The 27,791-nt window shown below is 36.5% G+C and overlaps 1 protein-coding gene across 1 annotated transcript in view; it reads left to right on the top strand.

Annotated features, from left to right (window-relative positions):
• SH3BGRL (SH3 domain binding glutamate rich protein like) overlaps nt 1-18,677 on the top strand; it is an 86,594-nt gene extending 67,917 nt beyond the window's left edge. Inside the window, exons 2-4 of the mRNA XM_021689990.1 lie at nt 304-489; nt 5,437-5,517; nt 16,997-18,677. Coding sequence (XP_021545665.1) covers nt 304-489; nt 5,437-5,517; nt 16,997-17,029 — 300 coding nt within the window. The 3' untranslated portion in view covers nt 17,030-18,677. The remainder of the gene's footprint in view (nt 1-303; nt 490-5,436; nt 5,518-16,996) is intronic.
• The last annotated feature ends 9,114 nt before the right edge of the window (nt 18,678-27,791 follow it).

Raw genomic sequence — 27,791 nt, 5'->3', positions numbered from 1 at the left:
TTTATTTGAGAGAGAGAATGAGAGACAGAGAGCACGAGAGGGAAGAGGGTCAGAGGGAGAAGCAGACCCCCCGCTGAGCAGGGAGCCTGATGCGGGACTCGATCCGGGGACTTCAGGATCATGACCTGAGCCGAAGGCAGTCGCTTAACCAACTGAGCCACCCAGGCGCCCCGAAACCACAACTCTTGATCCCTGTCTGAATTCATTTCTGCTAGTTCACAAACATTGACTTTAGTTTCATTTGAAAAATAAAAACAACAAAATCTGTTCAACAACATAGTTTCTTTGTCCTTTGGGTTCTAGATTAAGAAGAAACAGCAAGATGTGCTTGGTTTTTTAGAAGCTAACAAAATAGGATTTGAAGAAAAAGACATTGCAGCCAATGAAGAGAATCGGAAGTGGATGAGAGAAAATGTACCTGAAAACAATCGACCAGCCACAGGATACCCGCTGCCACCTCAGATTTTCAATGAAAGCCAGTATCGTGGGGTAAGAAACCAATTTAAACTCTTGTTTTATCAAATGGATCACCTCAAATCCATCCTATCCCTTTCATTCCACCCCCAAATTTGCATACAGTCATTTCTCCTATTCATCTCTTCATCCATCCTAGGCAGCTGGGATATTTCTACTAGAAAGCAAATGGATGAGTCATTCCCCCGCCAAATTTCCTGTAAATGCATAAATACAGACCTTGAACAGATAGCTACCTTTCCATTTCTTTTTTTTTTATGATTTTATTTTTAAGTAATGTCTACACCCAGTCTGTGAATCGAATTCACAACCCCAAGATCAAGAGTTGCATGCTTTATCAACTAAGCCAGCCAGGCACCCTGCCTTTCCATTTCTTCATCTTAATTCTATCTAGAGCAATTGTGATGTTTTTGCTATGTCCATGAAGAAGCTTCTGAGAGGTCAACTGCTTATTTGTATTAAAAATAGTTAAAAAGAGTAATATCTTATTTCCTACTTGAAACCAGTAATACATTTATTTTGGCATTATTAATGAATTTTTAGAAAATGTTAAGTTAGCTAATTGAACTCATGTAAGCAACAAGGGAAACAAAAATGGGCTTTTGCGTGCTTTCAAGTATGCCATCTTTAGTCTTTATTTAAACCATAGGGTAGTTTCCTTTAATCTTCTGTCACTGTATATTTAACATTTGCAGCCTATGGCCTTTCTAGATACCATGGCAAGTACAAGTATAAATAAAAGTTTTTTTCTCTTAAGGAGCTGGTTGGGAATGAGGTGTGGAAAGAATCAAAGACACCTGAAACTATTGGAATGTGATTATGAATCCATATCTACGTGCTGAGACAATACAGAAAGCATATGTGAGGGTTATACAAATTTCCAGTAAAGAACTGTTTGCACTGCTATGTCCTCAGAATTAGCATGACTGAGGAACAAATATATTAGAGCCAGCAATCCAAATCTTCTAATTCATAGGTTTATATGGAAGTAAGAGGACACGTTTTGGTGGAAATCTTTTTTTGTGTGCCAATTCTGAAAATTTAGGGGAGGGAGCATGGAAAAATTGAGAATTTTATTGGCACAAAATATTTTCTCTGTGAACTGAATTTTTCAGTTCTGAGGAGGGTCCTGAAGATTTCATCTGTTGTTGCTAACAGGACCAATGTGTAATGACGTACTCTGCAGATAAGGAAAAGACAATTAGGCTATTCATTTAGATGATGAAACCTCAATGCCTCTGTAATTGAAATTTCTGCAAATGCTGTATCCCAGGAGCTGGAAGAAGCCTCAGAGGCCATCCAGCCCAATATAAGCCAACATAAGACTTTCAAAAGAAAGTCTTAACTTTCTTTTGAAGCAGAAATTTTGATTCATCTGGCTTTAAAAACAAACACATTTTAGGTTATAAGGGTAACATTTCAGAAACCCCATTGACCTGGTTTATTTCTCCTTCAGAAGACACACTGTAAGGGAATGGAAGAAGTTCTAGAAATCAGGTCTCACTGAGAAATAGGGAGCTGGAAAGGAAGGGGCAGGAGGTGAGAATTAACTAAACAAATATTTGTTAATGGAAAAAGAATCCAATTTTTATTGAATACCTGCTGTGTACCAAGCACTAAGTTAGGAGTTTAATAACAATAAAAATTAAGATTTGTTCCTATACAGACTCTTAGGGAGAAGGGTATATAGTAAACATTCATAGAAAACATATGATATGTCAATTATTGTACTACATGTTTTATGTGTATTATATTAGTTAGTTCTCATACTAATCCCATGAGGTAAGTATTGTTATTCCTGTATTATGGATGAAGAAACTGAGGCCTAGAAAAAGGTTAACTGACTTGCTAAATCTGTTTTATTCTAAAGCTCTTACTTTTTCTGTTAAACCACCATATATTTCATTTTCCTATTTATACAAAGATCCCATCTTATTCTTTTCTTCCTACATTCTGTATTTTGGCAGGGGTTGGGGCTGACCTCAGTAAATTACATTTCCCAGTCTCTATTGCCTACTGGCTACCTATTAGGTTTGACCAATAATAGAACTGGTTGGAAGAGTGGAGGATAGAGGAGAGGAAAAGCCAAGGTATTCTCCTCCTTCCTGCTTCTGGAGGTGTCCATGACAGTGGCTGTGTCTCTTTTGTGGTACCAACTATCCCAGCTCCTGGGTTCTGTGATATCATCTTCTGCACTTTTTCCTTTAGCCCTATAGCTGTGGTAGCAGCTCCTTGCTGTTGCTAATCTTTGGGTTGCCTTGCCATTTCCTGTTTGCCTTTCATCAGTTCCTTTGTAAATAAATTCTTCATATTAAATTCTCTTGTTTAAAATATCTCAAAGTTTCTCAATCTTGGCACAACTGACATATTGGGTTGGACAATTCTTTGTTGTTGGGGGCTGCCCTGTGCATTGTAGGATGTTTAGCAGCATCCCTGGCTTCTGTCTGTGAGCGCCAGTAGCACCCTCCCAATTGTGAAAAACCAAAAATATATCCAGACTTTGCCAGATGTCCCAGGGGATAGGGTGGGGAATTACATCCTGTTGAGAACCACTGAACTATGACTTAGGTCCTTATTTCTAGACTGGAATGTGACCACTACATAGATGAGGCTCTGTTACAGTAGATACAACATTTATAAGGATAATCTTGGTTCCAAAAGAGCTTATGCTATATATATGAAGAACTAGAGCATTTTCATGAATTAATAATTAATATGATACCAATATATGGTAGAATACATTCTGGATTAATGTTATTGGAATCCCAGAGGTGTAAACAAAATATCTTTATTTTTTCCTCAAGTGAATTCCTATAGAAGAAGCAGACTATGTCACAACCTATTTTGTTTACTCTGTAAATATTTTAAATTTGCATTCCCTAGGATTGAGCCATGTATAGATATGAAGATTTTAATGTTTTGTTTACTCTTGTATTCTTTTTTTTTAAAGATTTTATTTATTTATTTGAGAGAGAGAATGAGACAGAGAAAGAGAGAGAGCATGAGAGGGGGGAGGATCAGAGGGAGAAGCAGACTCCCTGCCGAGCAGGGAGCCCGATGCGGGACTCGATCCTGGGACTCCAGGATCATGACCTGAGCCGAAGGCAGTCGCTTAACCAACTGAGCCACCCAGGCGCCCCTACTCTTGTATTCTTAGCACCAAAAAAGATTGGTATGTAGTAGGTGCTCAATACATATTTGCTGATTAATTAATCTGGCTTAATTAAGAAACTGATGGTGTTCTTTTGTCTCAGAGTTACAAACCTGTTTGTATTTTCTAAGTCCAGGGCCAAAAAGTGATAATATACTTTGATCCCAAAACACTTGAAATAGACAACTAGAGTTACATTTTATGATCAGTAGAGTAGCATTTTATGATCAGATTTCAATGTAGTTGAAACCTGCTTTCTTTCACATGAATTTAAAGAGTTATTTTTGTTACTTTGAACAAGAGGTAAGAAATACCTCTTCTGTGACTGTTGAACTCTTTCAACTAGCATTTTGAGATTACTTCCAAGTGCTTGAGTGTAGAAATGATGTATATTGTTTGTTTACTTTGAGTAGTTTATAGGTCTCATGTGTCTCGGTATGAAATTGTTATCAAGATCCGATTAGTTTCACTTTTGAGGAATAAGCTCATAGAAGGCTGTTCATAAATGCCTGCAATCTAGGGTTTATTCCTTTGCCAACATGTAGGGAACACACTAAGATGCTTTGAGTCAATCCTTGGGGAGATTCAAGTGGTGCCAAACAATTCTGACTGTGCTAAAAGAATCCCTAAATAAAAGAGAAACTGATGTTTCTTGGGGTTAGGTTCCAATTTAGGGTCATCAATGGCTTGAGAAATCCTCCAAGTACCAGAAATCATACATATACCTAAACTTTATATTTCTAGATCCTCCAAGTGCCAGGACTTAACCCTGTAATTGATAAAAATCTATTGGTGAGACGATCTCTAGAGAAACCAGCAAATTATGAGTGCTTTTCACCTCCAGTAAATCAGCCAAAATGCCAAACTTGTTTCTGTGTGTTTTAAATTAAACAAAGTATAGGCAATGGCTATGTTTTCTTTTCTTTTCTTTTCTTTTTAGATTTATTTATTTATTTGACAGAGAGATAGAGAGAGAGCACAAGTAGGCAGAGCAGCAGGCAGAGGGAGAGGGAGAAGCAGGCTCCCCACCGAGCTAGGAGCCCGACGTGGGGCTCGATCCCAGGACCCTGGGATCATGACCTGAGCTGAAGGCAGATGCTTAACCAACTGAGCACCCAGGCGAATGGCTGTGTCTTCTAAGTAGATTTGCTATTGATTATATGTCATAGTTAAATTTAGGCAATTCTATTTGTTACTTCTAAAGTATGCTTGGTGACTTAGAGGATGACAGTGGGAAGCCTAACCAAATTTAGTCATGTGAGGTTTTTCTTGGATCCCTGAATTGAAACATCTTAGTGGTTTGTTTGTTCTTCTGGTCATATTTCATGAAAATCTCATTCCCTTCCTCCAAAAACAGTACAGATTTATTACTCTCATGGCCTAGCTAATATCTGGTGTACTGTAGGTTCTGAGACTATCTCTACCTTAATCAATAATGAAAGAGAAATAATGGGAAACAGGAACAACAACCTCCTACCAAAAATAACCAACCTCTTACTGGCAAATAGTTGGTTACTTTGGGCTGTGGAGAAAGCTACTTGGCCTCAGACAGATTTAAATGCTATGTGATATGGAATAAGCCATTTTGCAGTTTCTGCCTCACAGAACAGCATATATTCTAACCCGCATTAAATGGGATCTAATATGTCTTGCCTCTTTACTACTCTTTCCAAATTTCTAGCATTTTGGAAGTTAGATAGCCTGTATGACCCCAAAAAAGTTGACCAATGAGTTCATTTTGAATAAATTTACCCTTTTATTTCCTTTGCTGTTTGCATATTGCTAATTATTCTTGCCTTCTTTTCATTAAGGACTATGACGCCTTCTTTGAAGCCAGAGAGAATAATGCAGTTTATGCCTTTTTAGGCTTGACAGCCCCACCTGGTTCAAAGGTATGATTCTTTTTTTTTTTTCCTGCTTTACAAGCCATTTTATTGCGCTGGGTTTTTTTAGTCAGTGAGATTTCTACATTTATTAAGTATTCAGGTTAAGCTAGAGGCAGTGTAATATAGCTGAAAGGAAATCCTCCTTCTCTGCATGCATTAATCCCAGGTAGGGCAGACAGATGTGCATAATCAAATACATAAAGTATGTGAGTAGGAGGTAGGTGGAGTGACTTTCCCATCAAGTTACCCAAAGCAGCAAATTTCTCATTGACCCATTCATAAATAAGTGGTTACCAATTTTAAAGACTCCATTATTTCAGCTGTCATACATGGTTTTACATCAACAGAACTCATCTTAGTTCATAGTAATCTTCTTGGCAGCATCTATTGTCCTTGTGTGAAAGCAAATGCTTTAACTAAAAGCATTTGAGTTTCAAAATTGGTCACTAAATTGCTGGCTAAATTTGGGGCTTTCTCCCTGCCAACAACAAATTAATTTTTCAAGTGGAAGTGTTTCCAGGGGAGACCATATAAAGAAAAGAATCAAAAATTAAATTGCCTATTTAATGAAATATCTCAAAGCTGTGGGCATTAAATATATCTTTGCCTTTTACCATAGATCTTTTCTACACAGGCTGGCTTATCAGAATGTATGTCCCTGTTCTATCATTTTATCTTTTGCTCTTAGCAACTAATTTTATATTAAAAAGATTCTTTGAACTCCAGCTCCTTCTCCAATTTTGAGAGTCTGTTATTGCTCATGTTTTCAGCAGAGAACATTTATTAGCATTGTTTTCTGAGTCACTGTGTAATTCTGCTTCCTTGCTGGAATTTCTTTTCCCATGGATAAAATGTCTTATTTTAGGCTTTGTATAATTTGAGTTATAAGATATGTTAGGTAAAACATTTTTGTTTAATCAAGTTAGGAAAACCCAAGTTAAGTCATTGATTTCAGTGCATATAAGAGGAAGTATGAAAGGAAGGATAATCTATTTTCTGTGACTGATTACTCCCTCTCCTTCAGTTAAAATTAGGAGTTATTCATTCACTTATTCATTCAGCACGTATTGATTGTCAAGCACTAACTTGCCATTAATGGTGGGACAAATACAGAGAATGAAGCATAGTCACTACCTTCAAAGTGTTTTTAACCTAGTGAAGAAAAAGTATACAATAATTCTACCTCAAATATGTCTACAAATAATTATAATCCAACACATATTATGGTAAATTCTGTATGTCCTGAATAAAGTGCTGTAGGTGTCCAAAGGAAATAATAATAAATTATTACTAAGGAATTTGGGAAAAGTTTCACAGAGGAAATGACATTTGAGCCGTTAGGGATTCAGAAATACTGAAATGACACTAAGATGTCTTTCACAGAGGCAGCAACAGAAACCACTGCATTGGGATGTAGCTTCACATGATGGTATGTTCAGAGAGCAGAATGTACTGCAGCATGTCTCCAGAATAGGGTATATTAAATAGAGGATGTGAGATTGGCTAGGTAAGTTTGGACTAAATTATGAATGCTGTGTTAGGTACTTTCAGCTTTATCCTCTAGGTATCCAAAAGCCACGATAGGAAATGGGGGAATACAATTATAAGATTATCTCTGCATTTTTAAGATGTGGTTTGATCTATGTCTTAAGAAAATTGGCAATAGTATGGATTGTAAAACATTGGAGAAATGAGATATTAGAGATAAGCCAACCCATTAGAGGGTATCTTAAGAGTCCAGAAAAGTAATGGAGAGGGCCTAAAGTGGGACAGCAACCATGGAAAGGAAAAGATGAATTTAGGAGATCTAGAAAACTCATGTATGATAAGACGTAGCAACTTATGAGATGTTTGTGGACATAAAGAACTGGGAAGAAGTGAAGCTTCTCTAGGGCTTCTAACCTGAGTGACTGTGAAATAAAACAAATGCCATGGAGGAAAAAAAAGTGAGTGATTGAAGGGAGGAGTTAGTCTTGGAAAGAAGAAGACATGCAGGTTTTTCTGAGACTGGAGAGAATGAGGAGAGAAGGATAAAAACAGAAATTTTAATATGTGAGGAGGTTAGAGAAGGTCACATTTGAAAATGCCATATCTTTAGTGTAAGGTCATATGCTAGGAGTGATGGGAAATTTAAGATATTAGAACTTTGAGGAAATTGAATGGATTCAGTTGTTGAAAATATGCTAAACAGTAGGTTAAGAATGAGAATGGAAGTATGGGCAAAAAAGAAGGTCCAGCTAAAGTTAGAGTTGATGAGTTCGTAGTGGAGCCAGTCAGATTGGTTATAGTGGTTTTTTTTTTTTTTTCCCCATCCTTGTTTAAGCCTAGGAGTAGGAATAAAGTAAAAGAACAATAGATGTTATCAAAGAGAGAGTGGATAGACTGGGATAATAAGAGATTTGGAATTGACACTGGAGTTGAAGGGTAGATTGGTGATAGGGAGATTTCATTTTGTTTTGTCTCATTTATTTTACTTGAGCATAGTTGACACGCAATGTTACATTAGTTTCAGGTATACAATATAGTGATTCAACTTCTCTATAAGTTATGTTAAGCTCACAAGTGTAGCTATCATCTGTCACCATGCAACACTATTACAATATCACTGACTATATTCCCTATGCTGTGCCTTTTATTTGGTGATAAGGAGATTTTGAATGTTAGTACTTAATAGGTTTTTTCCAAGATGAAAAGTGATAAATTTGATAACAGAATGATTTTTCTATTCTTCAGCTAAGCTGTCAGAGGTTTTTTTTTCCCCCTTTAATTTAACAGGACAATAAGCTTTCCAGGAAGAACTGGTGAATACAAAATAAGAAATGCAACTAGTTAACCCACATTGGAAAAATGCACTGAAAATAAGGACATGTGATAAAATGAGATTCAATTTTCATCTGTGAAATTAGCAAAGATAAAACAAGATGATAATACTCAATGCTAAGAAGGATGCATCGAAATAGATGCTCTCACATAGTACTGGTGGTAGTATGAGTTAGTGTTCCCTTTTGAAAACCGAAATGGCAAATAGGTATCAAGGACCTTCACCCAGTAATTTTACATTGGGTATTGTAGTCTAATGAAACAATTCTATGCATGGAAAAAGGTTTATGGATAAAAACATATATCAAAATACTATTTGCAATCCTAAAACTTTAAAAGCAAGTTAAATGTCTAACAGTATGGTCAACCAAAATAATTCAATACTGAATGAACTTTATGGATAAAAGTATGTTTCAGTGTGTTATATAATCTTGAAACTTTGAAAACAAGTTAAACGTCCATAGGGTCAAAAAAAATGGTTTATTCACTGAATGAACCAGTGCTTTCATTAAAAAATGAGTTTGTAAGGGTGCCTGGGTTGCTCATTCGGTTAAGCATCTGCCTCCAGCTCAGGTCATGATCCCAGGGTCCTGGGATCGAGCCCCACATCAGGCTCCTTGCTCAGCGGAGAGCCTGCTTCCCCCTCTCCCTCTGCCTGCAGCTCTCCCTGCTTGTGCGCTCTCTCTCTCTCTCTGTCAAATAAATAAATACATTTTTTAAAGAAATTTTCAAAAAATAAAAAATGAGTTGGTATAAAGATACATTATAATGAGGTACATGGTTGTTTTTACTATATAATTAATATTCTAATTATGTTAGGAGACTGAGCTTAACCATAGCTAAACGTGAATATTTTTCTCCTTTCTTCACTTTCCAAATAATTAGCATACATTCTCTTTACATTTAAAAATTATTCAAAACCAGTACAGTGGAGAACTTGATATTTAAAAGTACCTTATGACAAATATTTCCATAAAACAAGGAATCCTCCTGTGGAAGACAATTTTTATATTATTTTGTATATTGGATGAATTGAAAATAGGGCATATTTTTATTTACTAATTACTCTCTTATTAATACAAAAGATCATTCCTTAGCACTAGCATTTCTTTATAGTGGAGGTGACAATTTTCAGATATGAAAGAAAATAATGTATTTATACTAAAAAGTAAAAATCTGGTGGTGTTCATGTTGAGAGAAAAATCATTAATCCGTATTCACTAGTATGTTGAGGGAGTAGAGAATGCTGGTTAGAGAAATGTCCTCATTTGTTTTGGTTGAACCACCCTGCTTTAGGGAGGAGCAATGGAATCTGCCTCTGCTGTGAGATTTGAAGCATTCTTATTTCCACTGAGCCCATCCTATTTTACTACATCTCCAACAGAAATTTTATATTAATATCACTTAGCTGTGGTGTTGGTCCTAGGTATTAGGCAAAAAGTGGAGAGGAGAAAAGCAGGAAAGGAAGATGGATACCTGCAATGAGCCAAGCACTGAGCTAGACACTTCACATACATCTCATTTTATCCTTATACCATCTTTATGAGCTAGGTGTCCTCAATGGCATTTTACAGAGGAGGAAACTGATGCTCAGATATTTTAAGTAATTTTTCCAAGGTTACATAATAATTGAGTAGCAGAACTGGAATTTGAACCCAGGATTATCTGACTCAAAATCAGTGTATTTATAGAATGATGTTTATATTAGGAATAGAGGGGGAGGATACCTCATATGCATGTTTCCAAATCTCTCTGGTTGGTTAGATAATCCATGAACTATAAATATTGGCTACTTACATCTGTGTAGTGACAAATATTTTAGCACAATTTACATATTTGATGGATAAAATGTAATTAGAAAAGTAAATAATTTACTTTAAATATGATGTATTATAAAGATAAATCATAAAGAATTTTGAATTGCCTTTTTGTTTTGGATGTCTGTGCTAATAATTTCTTCCATTAAAAGGGATAACTGAGAACTAAAGGTTTATGACTAATTACAGCAAAGATTGATAGGATGTGACTTTAGGGAATTAGGCTGTCTCCAAAATACTAGTTACTCAGAGGCATTAGATGTGCATAAGAAAAAGGACTTCACATTAGGGCATATTCACATTTTTAAATAACTACTTCCCCAACTATATGTGCTAGACCTTTGAGGAGTCTTAGTGTAAAATTCATTCTCTGTGTGAGGAAATTCTTGGAATCTTGTTTCATAAAATGAAAGAAAATGTCTAATGTGGGTCTAAGATATATTCATTTTGACAGCCAAACACTAAGTTTCAAGTTTTAAAAGAGCTTAGGGTCTTTTTTTTTTTCTTTTCTGAAGGTTTTTAGAAGGTAAGTCAATAGTATTTTACATCTGTTTTATTAAAAATGTATTAAAAATGAATTTCAGTGACCTTCTTTCTTTCATTTCTACCTTTTTTGTCTTGTAAAAATCTAACATCTTTTTTTTTTTTTTTTTTTGCTTTTCCCCCTTTTTTGGGGCATAGTATCAGAGGCTCATTTTGGAGTATTCAACTGTTCACACACGTCCTGAGACTATCAAGTATTCAACTTATGACACATGTTTAGAATGATATTGTCTAATATACATGAATTCTACAATCTAACGCTGAAATTTCTTTCACCAAAGTCACTTTTACCACCCATCTTTAGTTCCACAAACTTTCCTTGAAGTGTATTTTATGTCAAGTACTATGTTTGGTAGGTGCCAGAGCACATCAATAGGTCAGAGTTCCTATGCTAGAGATACTCATTGCCCAGAGGAGAAGAAAAACACCTTGATCTCTTTTCCTGCCTAACGTTGTAAAATTTAAAAGCAATGATATTTTAACAAATAGTACATTTTCCAAGTAATTTCAAATTTAATTAAACAAAACAATTAACTTTAGGTGACAATATTTTTGAACACTCAATTTTGGTGAAAAATCACACAGAAAGGAAATCATTTACTTTTAAATAAAATATGAAATATACTTGTAAATCACTTGCTTTTATGGAATTCTTTCAAACAGTAATGATTAGGCAGCCTTTTATTATATCTGCTTCTAAATATAAGTTTCTACTTTATAGTTTTTTCTTTTTTAAGATTTTATTTATTTATTTGAGAGAGAGTGAGAGCTAGAGAGAGAGAGAGAGGGCATAAACACAGAGGGAGAGTGAGAGAGAGAAGCAGACTCCCCACTGAGCAAGGAACCTGATTGGGGCTCAATCACGGGACCCTGGGACCATAACCCAAACCTAAGGCAGACCTTAACTGACTGAGCCACCCAGGTACACTTTATAGCTTTTTTTTTTTTTTAAAGATTTTATTTATTTGACAGAGAGATACAGCGAGAGAGGGAACACAAGCAGCGGGAGCGGGAGAGGGAGAAGCAGGCTTCCCGCGGAGCAGGGAGCCGGATGCGGGGCTTGATCCCAGGACCCTGGGATCATGACCTGAGCCAAAGGCAGACGCTTAACGACCGAGCCACCCAGGCGCCCCTATAGTTTTTTTATTAAGAATTTTTAAACAGTCTTCTCTGGGAGCCATTTTGTTTGCTTGTTTTTGAATATTCTTTTTTTTTTTTAATCAGTCAAAGTTTATTGTGCATACACCAAAAAGACAGTTTGCAAACTGGGAGCACTCAAACTGAAGCATAGAATGAGGCTCAGGGGTCTATAGTTATAAAGCAGCCTTATATAGTGAGAAAGCACTGATGGTTTATTTTTCACAGGGATTGGTTATAATATCAGAATTTTCTTCTTTTTTTCTTTAAGTCATTTTTTATTTTATTACAAATTTTTAAATTTTTTTATTGTTATATCACCATACATTACATCATTAGTTTTTGATGCAGTGTTCCATGATTCATTATTCACGTACAACACACAGTGCTCCATGCAGAACGTGCCCTCTTTAATACCCATCACTAGGCTAACCCATCCTCCCACCCGCCTCCCCTCTAGAACCCTCAGTTTGTTTTTCAGAGTCCATCGTCTCTCCTGGTTCATCTCCCCCTCATATTCCCCCCCCCTTCATTCTTCCCTTCCTGCTATCTTCTTCTTCTTCTCTTTTTTTTAACATATAATGTATCATTTGTTTCAGAGGTACAGATCTGTGATTCAACAGTCTTGCACAATTCACAGTGCTCACCATAGCACATACGCTCCCTAATGTCTATCACCCAGCCGCCCCATCCCACCCATCCCCCACCACTCCAGCAACCCTCAGTTTGTTTCCTGAGATTAAGAATTCCTCATATCAGTGAGGTCATATGATACATGTCTTTCTCTGCTTGACTTATTTCGCTCAGCATAACACTCTCCAGTTCCACCCACATCATTGCAAATGGCAAGACTTCATTCCTTTGAATGGCTGCATATATTGCATTGTATATATATATACCACATCTTCTTTATCCATTCATCTGTCGATGGACATCTGGGCTCTTTCCACAGTTTGGCTATTGTGGACATTGCTGCTATAAACATCGGGGTGCGCATACCCCTTCGGATCCCTACATTTGTATCTTTGGGGTAAATACCAAGTAGTGCAATTGCTAGATCATATGGTAGCTCTATTTTCAACTTTTTGAAGAACCTCCATACTGTTTTCCAGAGTGGCTGCACCAGCTTGCATTCCCACCAACAGTGCAGGAGGGTTCCCCTTTCTCCGCATCCCCACCAACATCTGTCGTTTCCTGACTTGTTAATTTTAGCCATTCTGACTGGTGTGAGGTGATATCTCATTGAGGTTTTGATTTGGATTTCCCTGATGCCAAGCGAGGTTGAACACTTTTTCATGTGTCTGTTGGCCATTTGGATGTCTTCTTTAGAAAAACGTCTGTTCATGTCTTCTGCCCATTTCTTGATTGGATCATTTGTTCTTTGGGTGTTGAGTTTGATAAGTTCTTTATAGATTTTGGATACTAGCCCTTTATCTGATATGTCATTTGCAGATATCTTCTCCCATTCTGTCTGTTGTCTTTTGGTTTTGTTGACTGTTTCCTTTTCTGTGCAAAAGATTTTATCTTGATGAGGTTCCAATAGTTCATTTTTGCCCTTGCCTTTGGCGATGTTTCTAGGAAGAAGTTGCTGTGGCTGAGGTCGAAGAGGTTGCTGCCTGTATTCTCCTTTAGGATTTTAATGGACTCCTGTCTCACATTTAGGTCTTTCAACCATTTTGAGTCTATTTTTGTGTGTGGTGTAAGGAAATGGTCCAGTTTCATTCTTCTGCATGTGGCCGTCCAATTTTCCCAACACCATTTGTTGAAGAGACTGTCTTTGTTCCATTGGACATTCTTTCCTGCTTTGTCAAAGATGAGTTGACCATAGGGTTGAGGGTCCATTTCTGGGCTCTCTATTCTGTTCCATTGATCTATGTGTCTGTTTTTGTGCCAGTACCATACTGTCTTGATGATCACAGCTTTATAATAGAGCTGGAAGTCCGGAATTGTGATGCCACCAGCTTTGCTTTTCTTTTTCAACATTCCTCTGGCTATGCGGGGTCTTTTCTGGTTCCATACAAATTTTAGGATTATTTGTTCCATTTCTTTGAGAAAAGTGGATGGTATTTTGATGGGGATTGCATTGAATGTGTAGATTGCTCTAGGTAGCATTGACATCTTCACGATATTTGTTCTTCCAATCCATGAGCATGGAATGTTTTTCCATTTCTTGGTGTCTTCCTCAGTTTCTTTCATGAGTATTTTATAGTTTTCTGAGTACAGATCCTTTGCCTCTTTGGTTAGATTTATTCCTAGGTATCTTATGGTTTTGGGTGCAACTGTAAATTGGATCAACTCCTTAAATGTTCTTTCTTCTGTCTTATTGGTGGTATATAGGAATGCCACTGATTTCTGTGCATTGATTTTATATCCTGCCGCTTTTCTGAATTCCTGTATGAGTTCTAGCAGTTTTGGGATGGAGTCTTTTGGGTTTTCCACATAAAGTATCATATCATCTGCAAAGAGTGAGAGTTTGACTTCTTCTTTGCCGATTTGGATGCCTTTTATTTCTTTTTGTTGTCTGATAGCTGTGGCTAGGACTTCTAATACTATTTTGAATAGCAGTGGTGATAGTGGACATCCCTGCCGTGTTCCTGACCTTAGGGGGAAAGCTTTCAGTTTTTCCCCATTGAGAATGATATTTGCTCTGGGTTTTTCATAGATGGCTTTTATGATATTGACGTATGTACCCTCTATCCCTATACTCTGAAGAGTTTTGATCAAGTAAGGATGCTGTACTTTGTCAAATGCTTTTTCTGCATCTATTGAGAGGATCATATGGTTCTTGCTTTTTCTTTCATTAATGTATTGTATCACATTGATTGATTTGTGGATGTTGAACCAACCTTGCAGCCCAGGGATAAATCCCACTTGGTCGTGGTGAATAATGCTTTTAATGTACTGTTGGATCCTATTGGCTAGTATTTTGGTGAGAACTTTTGCATCCATGTTCATCAAGGATATTGGTCTGTAATTCTCCTTTTTGATGGGGTCTTTGTCTGGTTTGGGGATCAAGGTAATGGTGTCCTCATAAAACGAGTTTGGAAGTTTTGTTCCATTTCTATTTTTTGGAACAGTTTCAGAAGAATAGGTATTAATTCTTCTTGAAATGTTTGGTAGAATTCCCCTGGGAAGCCATCTGGCCCTGGGTTTTTTTTGTTGGGAGACTTTTGATTACTACTTCAATTTCCTTAGTGGTTATAAGTCTGTTCAGGTTTTCTATTTCTTCCTGGTTCAGTTTTGGTAGCTGATACATCTCTAGGAATGCATCCATTTCTTCCAGATTATCTAATTTGCTAGCATGTATTTGCTCATAATATGTTCTTTTAATTGTTTGTATTTCTTTGGTGTTGGTTGTGATCTCTCCTCTTTCATTCATGATTTTGTTTATTTGAGTCATTTCTCTTTTCTTTTTGATAAGTCTGGCCAGGGGTTTATCAATCTTCTTAATTCTTTCAAAGACCAGCTCCTAGTTTCATTGATCTGTTCTACTGTTCTTTTGGTTTCTATTTCATTGGTTTGTGCTCTGATCTTTATTATTTCTCTTCTCCTGCTGGGTTTAGGCTTTATTTGCTGTTCTTTCTCCAGCTCCTTTAGGTGGAGGCTTAGGTTGTGTACTTGAGACCTTTCTTGTTTCTTGAGAAAGGCTTGTATTGCTATATACTTTCCTCTTAGGACTGCCTTTGCTGCATCCCAAAGATTTTGAACAGTTTTGTTTTCATTTTCATTTGTTTCCATGAATTTTTTTAATTCTTCTTTAATTTCCTGGTTGACCCATTCATTCTTTAGTAGGATGCTCTTTAGCTTCCATGTATTTGAGTTCTTTCTGACTTTCCTCCTGTAATTGAGTTCTAGTTTCAAAGCATTGTGGTCTGAAAATATGCAGGGAATGATCCCAATATTTTGGTACTGGTTGAGACCTGATTTGTGACCTAGGATGTGATCTATTCTAGAGAATGTTCCATGGGCACTAGAGAAGAATGTGTATTCTGTTGCTTTGGGATGGAATGTTCTGAATAGATCTGTGAAGTCCATTTGGTCCAGTGTGTCATTTAAAGTCTTTATTTCCTTGTTGATCTTTTGCTTAGATGATCTGTCCATTTCAGTGAAGGGGGTGTTAAAGTCCCCCACTATTATTGTATTGTTGTTGATGTGTTTCTTTGCTTTTGTTATTAATTGCCTTATATAATTGGCTGCTCCTATGTTAGGGGCATAGATATTTACAATTGTTAGATCTTCTTGTTGGATAGACCCTTTTAAGTAGATATAGTGTCCTTCCTCATTTCTTATTACAGTCTTTGGTTTAAAATCTAATTTGTCTGATATAAGGATTGCCACCCCAGCTTTCTTTTGGTGTCCATTAGCATGGTAAATGGTTTTCCACCCCTTCATTTTCAATCTGGGGGTGTCTTTGGGTCTAAAATGAGTCTCTTACAGACAGCATATTGATGGGTCTTGGTTTTTTATCCAATCTGATAGCCTGTGTCTTTTGATTGGGGCATTTAACCCATTTACATTCAGGGTAGCTATTGAAAGATATGAATTTAGTGTCATTGTATTGCCTGTAAGGTGACTGTTACTGTATATTGTCTGTGTTCCTTTCTGATCTAGGTTGCTTTTAGGCTCACTCTTTGCTTCGAGGACCCCTTTCAATATTTCTTGTAGGGCTTGTTTCATGTTTGCAAATTCCTTTAGTTTTTGTTTGTCCTGGAAGCTTTTTATTTCTCCTTCAATTTTCAATGACAGCCTAGCTGGATATAGTATTCTTGGCTGCATATTTTTCTCATTTAGTGCTCTGAATATATCATGCCAGTCCTTTTTGGCCTGCCAGGTCTTTGAATATTCTTTTTTTTAAAGATTTATTTATGTTAAAGAGAGAGAGAGAACACATGAGTGGTGGGAGGGGCAGAGGAAAAGGGAGAGAGAGGGAGAGAAGCTGTCTCCCCCTCTGAGTGCAGAGCCAGCCACAGGATTTACTAGATCCCAGGACCCTGAGACTATGACCTGAGTGGAAGTCAAGAGTCAGATGCTAAACAGACTGAGCCACCCAGGCTCCCTTGCTTTTGAATATTCTTAATAATTTGAACTAATATAGTTTATCCAAAATGTACATAGATGTCCACTTCATGATATATAAATATATCTGTTTTGTTTGTTTTTCATTTCAGGAAGCAGAAGCTCAGGCAAAGCAGCAAGCATGAACCTTAAGCATTCTGCCTTAAGCATCCCGAAAAAGGAATCTCTATTGCTTTTAAAATTATCTTGGTTTGAAGAGAAATCAGCTTAATGTTGAAATAATAGACTAGTTGGTTTTTCACATGCAAACAATCAAAATGAATACATAATTAAAGTATGAATATTACAATGAGGAGAATGGGAGTTGCACATAAAATTTTTAGATGTCATGGAATAGTATTTTTATCTTCCAAGGCATTTTATGTACTTCAGTGATTTTAGAAAGCAAAGATCTGTCCCTTTTTTGGTATTATATCACAACGTAAGTATATCTGTAGCTTTATGTTGAAGAATTTAAAACACAGAGTGAAAGAATCTGTCTCTTGTCCTAAATTGCCTCATTAATTTTAATTAACAAAAATATGTACCCTTTTGATGTGATGTTATTGTGATTAAAAAGTAGCTGCAGGTAAAGATTATGATATGTTAGACACTGTAATTTCTTATGGTAATTATAACATTCCCATTATTTTGTAATTGAAACTTCTATGTAGTAAACCACAGGTTTTCTAGGCTTCTAAGTATAGCCTTTCATTATACATTTCAGTGATCAGAACAGATGACCTCCTACAAAAAGTAGATGCATTCAGTTGACAACTTCCTTGCTTAACTACACAGCTATGATGCAATCATGTTTCTAAGTTGCTTGCCCCAGTGAAACATGCATATATATGTTATGAATGTAGGCTAGCATGTAAGTTTAAAATGGCATTCTTTTGCAAAGAGCTCAGACTTTTAACTAACTGCTATAAGATAGGTCAGCACTCAGTGCCCAAGACTGATTTTTGTAGGGTCTTTGCTAAAAAAATCTTAGCAGTTCCCCCTTTTAATACAACTTGTGATCATGAATGTCACTACCTCTTAGATATTTGATATGTTCGTTTCAGTTTAATCATATATTGTGTGACTTCATTAATCTAAGCAGAGAGAATCTTTTCTATGCTTCTATTCCAGTGAATAGCACAAGTATCAGATAAAAGGGTCCATTTTTAAAATTTTAATTATGAAAACTTCTAAGAAAACAAGAAACATTATGGCCTAAATTCTTTACCCAGAAGATATACATATTGTACTTTAATGCCACACTAAAACTTAAAAAAAGTTTTAATTTAAATTACTTTATCATATCATTTGATATATGCAAGTCTGTGCTCTTTGCCAAAATCAACATATAATGAACATGGCTTTGTTTACTGAGAGTCAAACTTGATGCAATGCTTTAAAATAAATTCAGTCCTTTTAGAAACATAATTTATGTGTTCCTAGAGTATCTAAATGGTATAATAGTAATTTTAGATGAATAATACATGTTTTAGAAGGTGTGAAAGGAGAAAAGAAAAAATAACAGAGAGAAAATAATTTGAATGCAATTTCTAAATTTCCTTTTTAGGATTCTAAATTTTGTTACACACACTAGAATATCACAAAGACCTATTCCGTTGTTTTGTCTACAAAAATAGGCCATGGGGCACTCTAGAGAAAACAGGATGCCTTGTAATAGATTCTGGAAAATGCAAAAAAAAAAAAAAATTGGTCAATATCTTTTCCTGAGCTTTATTAAATGCTGATGATGCTACTTGCAAAATTCCATGTGGACTTTTTTTATACTTACTCATCCAAAAATTATATTTCAGTTCATTTAAATTGTGAGAAAAGTAATAGTACTAAATTGCAATGTTCTTAAATGATAAAAACAAATAGTAAGTGGCAAATCACTATTGCTTTTGTTGGCTCACTATCCTAACATTAATCATGGTGAATTATTTTGATACTATAAATGGGAGTGTGAGACATAATACTACCAACATGAAAAGTGAATCATTCTTCCAGCAGTTCATAGTCTTATAAATACCTCCCTTATAATTTTTGAAAACATTGCTATTCATGACATGGACATGCAACGAGAGAAAGAAATTAACATTTAATTCAGTTGTTTAATACAATATTATAGTTTTATTACATGCTCAGAATAATGACTGTGGATTATTGAAAACAATGTCAACCCACTTTTCATCCTTCAAGTTTACCTTGTCTCCAAGGAAACATTTTTTTTAAGTTTTTATTTATTTATTTATTTGAGAGACAGAAAGAGAGAGAGAGAGCAGAAGCCGGGGGAGCTGCAGAGGGAGAAGGAGAAGCAGACTTCCTGCTGAGCAGGGAGCCAGATGCCAGGCTCAATCCCAGGGCCCTGGGATCATGGCCTGAGCTGAAGGTAGACAGTTAACTGACTGGGCCACCCAGGTTCCCTTCCGGTGAAGCATTCTATAGTTTGTCTTTAATAATCTATTTTCCAATTCAATCCAAATTTTCACAAGATGAAATAAGATACTATAATATCTTTGGAATTATACTTTCATTGGTGTGTTTTCTCATATGAGAAATAAATCTCATAATATTGCTACTATGAAATTTTGAAAAATCAAAACATATTTTCTGTTCTATATAAATAGTTTCAAAATATAAGGATCTACATACTATATATACAGACCTATGAATTATAGTGTTAAAAAGCATCTTTCATACTTATCTTGATGAGCATTGAGAAATATATGAAATTGTTGAATTGATACATTGTACACCTAAAACCAATACAACATGATGTTAACTACACTGGATTTTTTTTTACTATCAAATAAGTTAACAATGTCAAAAACAGAATCTGTCCAAAGTAAATGACATTTTTGGCTTCAGAATTAAGATGGTGGAGGAGTAGGGGGACCATAAGGTTGCTTCATCCCTCAAACACAGCTAGATAAATATCAAATTATTCTGAACACTCAAGAAATCCATCTGAGGACTGACAGAACAAACTGCATATCTAGAGGTGGAAAAATGGTCACATTGTGAAAGGTAGGAGCTGTGCAGAGTTCATTTGGGGGAGAAAATAATTGTGGGTGCTGCAGAGAAGAGGGAGTCCTAATCACAGAGAGAAGAGTGAAAAAGAGAGAGAGAGAGAAAGTGAAAGCATACAGGGGATTGCTCCAGAAAAACTCTTCCCCAAAACCATTGACTGGGAAAAAGAGAGTGGCTGACTACTTACTGCAAGTTTATAACCCAACAGAGCTCAAAGTCTGAAGTTTTAGAAGTCTACACCATTGCCAAGGTTGTGCCTGGTGGGCTTAGCAGTACATCTGCTAAGGGGGAAGGAGGGCTGAGGCCCAGGAGCAGACAATGTCATCTGAGGATCCTCTGGGTCCCACAAGGAGGAACAGTTCCCCTTCTTGGAGTGCATTTGGGAGTGGTGGCATGGTCTCTCTGGGGACAAAAGAGCTGGCAGGAGCCCATGTACTGCCCTACTCACTACCATAGGAACAGAGACACCTACTAATAGCAACAAATCTTGGTGCCAGCATTTTTTGCTGTAATGTACCATAAATTATGAACCACTGCATGGTCATGTGACTGCTTTTCTGGGACAGACCAGCACCAGACACAGTGTGATGAGACCTTCTCCTAGAGAATCATTGTGAGTCTGTGTCATGCAGGTCCTTAAAATTTGGAGTTTTGAAGCCATGGACCTGAGATAAAACACAGGGGTACTGTGCTGCCTAGAAGACAGTGAGCTTGGACACAGGGTGAAGGTAGGGATCTGATGGAAGCTAGAGACACTAGAGGGGAGATAGTTTGTTCTTCTGTGAGGGTTTCATGAAGAGGGGCAGGAGTGAACTCCCCACTATGAGACTGAGAGAACAAGACATTGCATCTCCCCCATCAGCACCAACCAACTTCAGTGAGCAGCACAGAGCCCCCAGTGGAGGCTAGAGCTGCTTACACAAACCACCCACCCTGTGCCCTGCAGGTGCAAGTCAACCTGAGAAACCGAAACAGCAGGACCCTTCCCCAGAAGACCAGCACAAACCCCTTGCACACACCAAATCTATGGATGGTAGAGTGCTGCAAAGCTTCAGCTCTAGGGGAAATAAGATCAAGCTTCTTTTTAAAAAATGCTTTTTAAAGATTTTATTTAGTTAGTTAGTTATGTATTTATTTATTTATTTAACAGAGAGAAACAGAGCACAAGCAGGAGGAGCAGCAGGCAGAGGGAGAGGGAGAAGAAGGCTCCCGGCTGAGCAGAGAACCCAATGTGGGGCTTGATCCCAGGACCCAGGGATCATGACCTGAGCTGAAGGCAGACAATTAAACGACTGAGCCACCCAAGGGCCCCAGGATCAAGCTTCTTTTAACAAGCAGACCAAAACACACCTAGGTAAAATTTGCCAGACAGTGGAAAAGGTCCAAACACTCCCCACTGTGGGCAAGGATAAACTCTGCAGAGGATTGACCTGAGGGAAGGAGTAACCAAAACACAAAAGCAGAGTGCACGCTCTGAAACACTTCATCAAGCAGCAGGCCCAAGACAGTATAGGACCTCTTCTAAATATAGCCATTACTCTCAGAAGCAGGAATATAACAGGCTTTTCTAACATACACACACACACACACACACACACACACACACTGATTCATACAAAATGACAAGATGGAGGAATTCATCCCCCCAAAAAAATGGTAAGAAGTAATGACCAGGGACTTAGAAAAAACATATAAGTAAGATGCTGGAACCACATTTTAAAATAACAATCATAAGGACACTAGCTGGGCTTCAGAACAGCTTAGAACATGCTAAAGAATCCCTTCCTGCAGAGATAAAAGAACTAAAACCTAGTCAGGCTGAGATTAAAAATGCTATAACTGAGATGCAAAGCTGACTGGATGCAAACACAATGAGGATGGACAAAGTAGAGGAGCAAATCAGTGATATAGAAGATAAAATTACGTAAAATAATGAAACTGAAAGGAAGAGGGACAGAAAGGTAATGGACCATGAAGGTAGACTTGGGAACTCAGCAACATATTAAAATGTAATAATATTCATATCATAGGAATCCCAGAAGAAGAGGGGAAAAAAAGAGCACAAGGTTTATTTGAACAAATTATAGCTGAAAACTTCTTGAATCTGGGAAAGGAAATAGACATCAAAACCCAAGAGGCACAAAGAATTCACATCACATTCAACAAAAGCAAGCACATACCAAGACATAGCCTAGTCAAATTCACAAAGTACAAAGACAAGGAAAGCATCCTGAAAGCAGCAGGGAAAAAAAGTCCTTATCCTACAAGGGAGGATAAATAAGGATAACAGCAGATCTTTCCACAGACACGTGGCAGGCCAGAACACAGTGGCATAATATATTAAATGTGCTGAATGGGAAAAAAATGCAATCAAGAATACTTTACCCAAGAAGGCTGAGGTTCAGAATAGAGGAGAGATAAGAGTTTTCCAGACAAACAAAAACTAAAGGAATTTGTGACCACTAAACCAGTCTTCCAAGAAATATTAAAGGGGACATTCTGAGTGGGAAAGAAGACCAAAAGCAACAAAGACTTGAAAGTAACAGAGAACATCACCGGAAGCACCAAATTTACAGGTAATACAATGGTACTAAATTCATATATATCAATAATCACTCTGAATGTAAGTAGACTAAATGTTCCAATCAAAAGACATATGGTAACAGAATGGATAAAACACACACACACACACACACAGGACCCATCTATATACTGCCTACAAGAGACTCATTTCAGACCTAAATATATCTGCAGCTTGAAAGTGAGGGGATAGAAAACCATCTATCATGCTAAAGGACATCAAAAGAAAGATGGAGTAGCCATACTTATATCAGACAAACTAGATTTTAAAACAAAGTCTGTAACAAAAGATGAAGAAGGGCACTATATCAAAATTAAGGGATCTATCCATCAAGAAGATCTAACAATTGTAAACAGTTATGCCCCCAATTTGGGCGCACACAAATATATATAAATCAATTAAAATAAACATAAGGAAACTCATTTACAATAGTGCAATAGTGGTAGGGGACTTTAACACCCCACTCACAGCAATGAACAGACCATCTAAGCAGAAAATCAACAAGGAAACAATGGATTTGAATGACAAACTAGACCAGATGAAATAACAGATATATTTAAAACACTTTATCCTAAAGAGGCAGAAAACAAATTCTTTTCAAGTGCACATGGATCATTCCCCAGAATGATCACATACTGGGCCACAAATCAACCCTCAACAATTACAAAAAGATCAAAATAATACCATGCATATTTTCAGACCACAATGCTATGAAAGTTGAAGTCAAGCATAAGAAAAAATTTGGAAAGACCATAAATACATGGAAGTCAAAGGGCATTCTAACAAAGAATGAATGTGTTAACTAGGATATTAAAGAAGAAATAATAATAATAATAATAATGATATAAATACATGGAAGCAAATGAAAATGAAAACACCATGGTCCAAAACCTTTGGGATGCATAAAAGGAGATCCTAAGAGGGAGGTATATATCAATACAGGCTTACCTCAAGAAGCTAGAAAAGTCTCAAACACACAACCTAACCTTACACCTAAAGGAACTAGAAAAGGAACAACAAATAAAGCCTAAAGCCAGCAGAAGGGAAATAATAAAGATTAGAGCAAAAATAAATGATACAGAAAAGAAAAAAAGCAGTGGAACAGATCAACAAAACGAAGAGCTGGTTCTTTGAAAGAATTAATAAAATTGATAAATCCTTAGCCAGACTTACCAAAAAGAAAAGAGAAAGAGAAAGGACCTAAATAAATGAAATCACGAATGAAAAAGGACAGATCACAACCAACACCACAGAAATACAAGCAATTATAAGAGAATATTATGAGAAATTATATGCCAACAATTTGGGAAATGTGGAAGAAATGCATAAATACCTGAAAACATACAAACTACCGACAGTGAAACAAGAAGAAGTAGAAAATTTGAACAGACCTATAACCAGCAAAGAAAGTGAAACAGTAATCAAAAATCTCCCAACAAACAGAAGTCCAGGGCCAGATATCAGGCTCCCCAAGAGAATTCTTCCAGACAATTAAAAAAGAGTCAATACCTATTCTTCTCAAAGTGTTCCAAAATATTGATAGGGAAGGAAAATTCCAAACTTCTAAGAGGCCAGCATGACCTTGATTCCAAAACCAGACAAAGACCCCACTGAAAAGAAGAATTACAGGCCAACATCCCTGAAGAATATGGATGCAAAAATTCTCAGTAAAATATTAGCGAATTGAATTCAAATTACATTAAAATTATTATATACCACAATCAAGTGGGATTTCTTCCTGGATTGGACTGGAGGGGTGGTTCAATATTCAAAAATCAATCAATGTGATACATCATATTAATAAAAGGATAAGAACCATATGATCTTCTTAATAGAAGCAGGAAAAGCATTTAACAACATATAGTGTCCATTCTTGATAAAAACCCGTAAGAAAGTAGGGATACATGGAACATACCTCAACATCATAAAGGCCATATACAAAAGCCCCACAGCTAATATCATTCTCGATGGGGAAAAATAGAGTTTTTCATCTACAGTCAGGAACAAGACAGAGGTGTCCACTCTCACTATTACTCTTTAACATAGTACTAGAAGTCTTAGCCTCAACAATCAGACAACAAAATGAAATGAAAGGTATCCAAACCAGCAAGGAAGAAGTCAAACGTTCATACATTGCAGACAACATGATACTCTGTGTAGAAAACCTGAAAGACTCCACCCAAAAATTATGAGAACTAATGTATGCATTCAGCAAAGTTGCAGGATATAAAATCGATGTACAGAAATTTCTTGCATTTTTATACACCAATAATGAAGAAGCAAAAAAAAAAAAAAAGAAAAAAGAAATCAAGGAATTGATCCCATTTAGAGTTGCACCAAAAACCATAAGATCCCTAGGAATAAATCTAACCAAACAAGTAAAAGATGTGTAATCTGAAAACTATAGAACACTTACAAAAGAAATTGAAGAGGACACAAAGAAATGGAAAAGGATTCCATGCTCATGGGTTGGAAGAACAAACATTGTTAAAATGTCTATGCTACCTAAAGCAATCTACACACTCAAAGCAATCCCTATCAAAATATCAACAGCATTTTTCACAGAGCTTTAGCAAACAATCCTAATATTTGTATGGGACCACGAAAGACTCCAAATAGTCAAAGCATTCCTGGAAAAGAAAAGCAAACCTGAAGGCATCACGATTCTGGACTTCAAGCTATATTACAAAACTGTAGTCATCAAGACAGTATGGTATTGGCACAAAAACAGACACATGGATCAATGGAACAGTGTAGAAAATCCAGAAATAAACTCACAGCTATATGGTCAAGTAATCTTCAACAAAGCAGGAATGAATATCCAGTGGAAAAAAGACAGTCTCTTCAACAAATACTGTTGGGAAAACTGGACAGCAATATGAAGAAGAATGAAACTGGACCACTATCTTATACCATACACAAAAATAAATTTGAAATGGGTGAAAGGCCTATGTGTGTTAGGAACCCATCAAAATCCTAGAGGAGATCACAGGCAGCAACCTCTTTGACCACGGCCACAGCAACTTCTTACTATACACAATGCCAGAGGCAAGGAAAATGAAAGGAAAAATGAACAATTGGGACTTCATCAAGATAAAAAACCTTCTGCACAATGAAAGAAACAGTCAACAAAACTAAAAGGCAGCCTACAGAATGGGAAAAGATAGTTGCAAATGACAAATTTGATAAAGGGTTGGTATCCAAAATCTATAAAGAACTTACCAAACTCAACACCCAAAAAACAAGTAATCCAGTTAAAAAATGGGTAGAAGACATGAACAGACATTTTTCCAGTGAAGACATACAGATGGCTGGCAGACACATGAAGAGATGCTCGACATCACTCATCATCAGGGAAATCAAAATCAAAACCATAGTAAGTTACCACCTCACACCATTGAGAATGGCCAAAATTAACAACACAGGAAACAACAGATTTTGGCAAGGATGCCAAGAACAGGGAGCCCTCTTACACTGTTGGTGGGAATGCAAACTGGTACAGCCACTCTGGAAAGTATGAAAGTTCTTCAAAAAGTTACAAATAGAACTACCCTATGACCCAGCAATTGCACTACTAGGTGTTTATCCAAAGGATACAAAAATACAGATTCAAAGGGCTACAGGCACTCCAATGTTAAAGCAGTATTATCAACAGTAGCCAAACTATGGAAAGGGCCCCAATGTCCACTGAGTGATGAATGGATAGAGCAGATGTGTTATATATATAATGGAATATTACTCAGCCATCAAAATGAATGAAATCTTGCCATTTGCAATGACATGAATATGGCTAGAATGTATTATGCTAAGCAAAATAATTAATTCAGAGAAATACAAGTATCATATAATTACACTCATATATGGAATTTAAGAAATAGAACAGATGAACATATGGAAAGGAAAAATGAAGGAGAAAGGGAAGCAAATCATGAGACTCTTTTTTTTTTAGAATATTTTATTTTTAAATTCTCTCTACACCCAACATGGGGCTCGAACTCACAACCCCAAGATCGAGAGTTGCGTGTTCTACAGACTTAATCAACCAAGTTTCAAACCATGAGATTTGTAAAGATAGAGAACAAATTGATGGTTGCTGGAGGGAGGTGGGTGGGGGATTGGCTAAATGGGTGATGGGCATTAAGGAGGGCACTTGTTATGATGAACACTGGGTGTTATATGTAAGTGATGAATCACGAAATTCTACTCCTGAAACCACTATCACACTATATGTTAACTAACTAGAAAATAAAAAATTGAAAAAAAGTAAATGATATTTTTGAGGTGTTTATATCTACTAGACTACCTTATAATAAATATATATTTTATATATATACTATGAAATATTAGCTATATAACACAATATAAAACATTTTATATATATAAAATTATATATATTTATATAATATAAATATATAAAATTATAAATTATAAATGTATATATATTTAAAGTAAAATGTTGGATTAAATCTTCCTAAATTGAAATCTTTAATTTTGTCAGTTTAGCACTATATGCCTGTAGATATAAGAAAAGCAAGTAAAGGTCTGAATACTAAGGCGAGCTTTATAAAGAGATTCCATGAAATCTGCCTGGAAAATATAATCCTTGCTACTTGTTACATTATTTTGGTATCTTTTTTTTTTTTAAGATTTTATTTATTTATTTATTTGAGAGAGAGAGAGAGAGAGAGAGAAACAGCATGAGAGGGGATAGGGTCAGAGGGAGAAGCAGGCTCCCCGCCGAGCCAGGAGCCCAATGTGGGACTCGATCCCAGGACTCTGGGATCATGACCTGAGCCGAAGGCAGTCGCCCAACCAACTGAGCCACCCAGGCGCCCCTATTTTGGTATCTTTTTGTTTGTGAATTATACCTGCTAATTTATTTTCCATTTTAGAGCTGATTTACCCTTAGGAATATATAACCTTCATGAAGATTTCCATTTTTCACCAAACAATGCAAATTGGTTCTTGATTATATTGTTCAATGTCAACATTTCTTAGGGAATCTTAGTGTAGGGGGAAACGGAATTTAAAAACTTTTTTCTCTTCTTTATGATTTTCTTTTTCTTGGTTTTAATTTGAGTAGAGTTGACACACAATATTACATTAGTTTCACTAGTACAACTTAGTGATTTTACACATTTATGCATTATGCTATTTTCGCCACAAGTATAGCTACAGTCTGTGCTATCACTATTGCAATATCATTGACTGTATTACCTGTGTTCTGATTTGTATTCCCAAGACTGACTCATTCTATCACTAGAGGCCTCTTTTCTTTACCCATTTTGCCCAAC

Source organism: Neomonachus schauinslandi, chromosome X (assembly GCF_002201575.2).
Source record: "Neomonachus schauinslandi chromosome X, ASM220157v2, whole genome shotgun sequence".
In the NCBI taxonomy this organism is placed as follows: domain Eukaryota; kingdom Metazoa; phylum Chordata; class Mammalia; order Carnivora; family Phocidae; genus Neomonachus; species Neomonachus schauinslandi.
The sequence above is the reverse complement of the archived record's forward strand: the minus strand, read 5'-3'. Positions and strand labels throughout refer to the sequence as shown.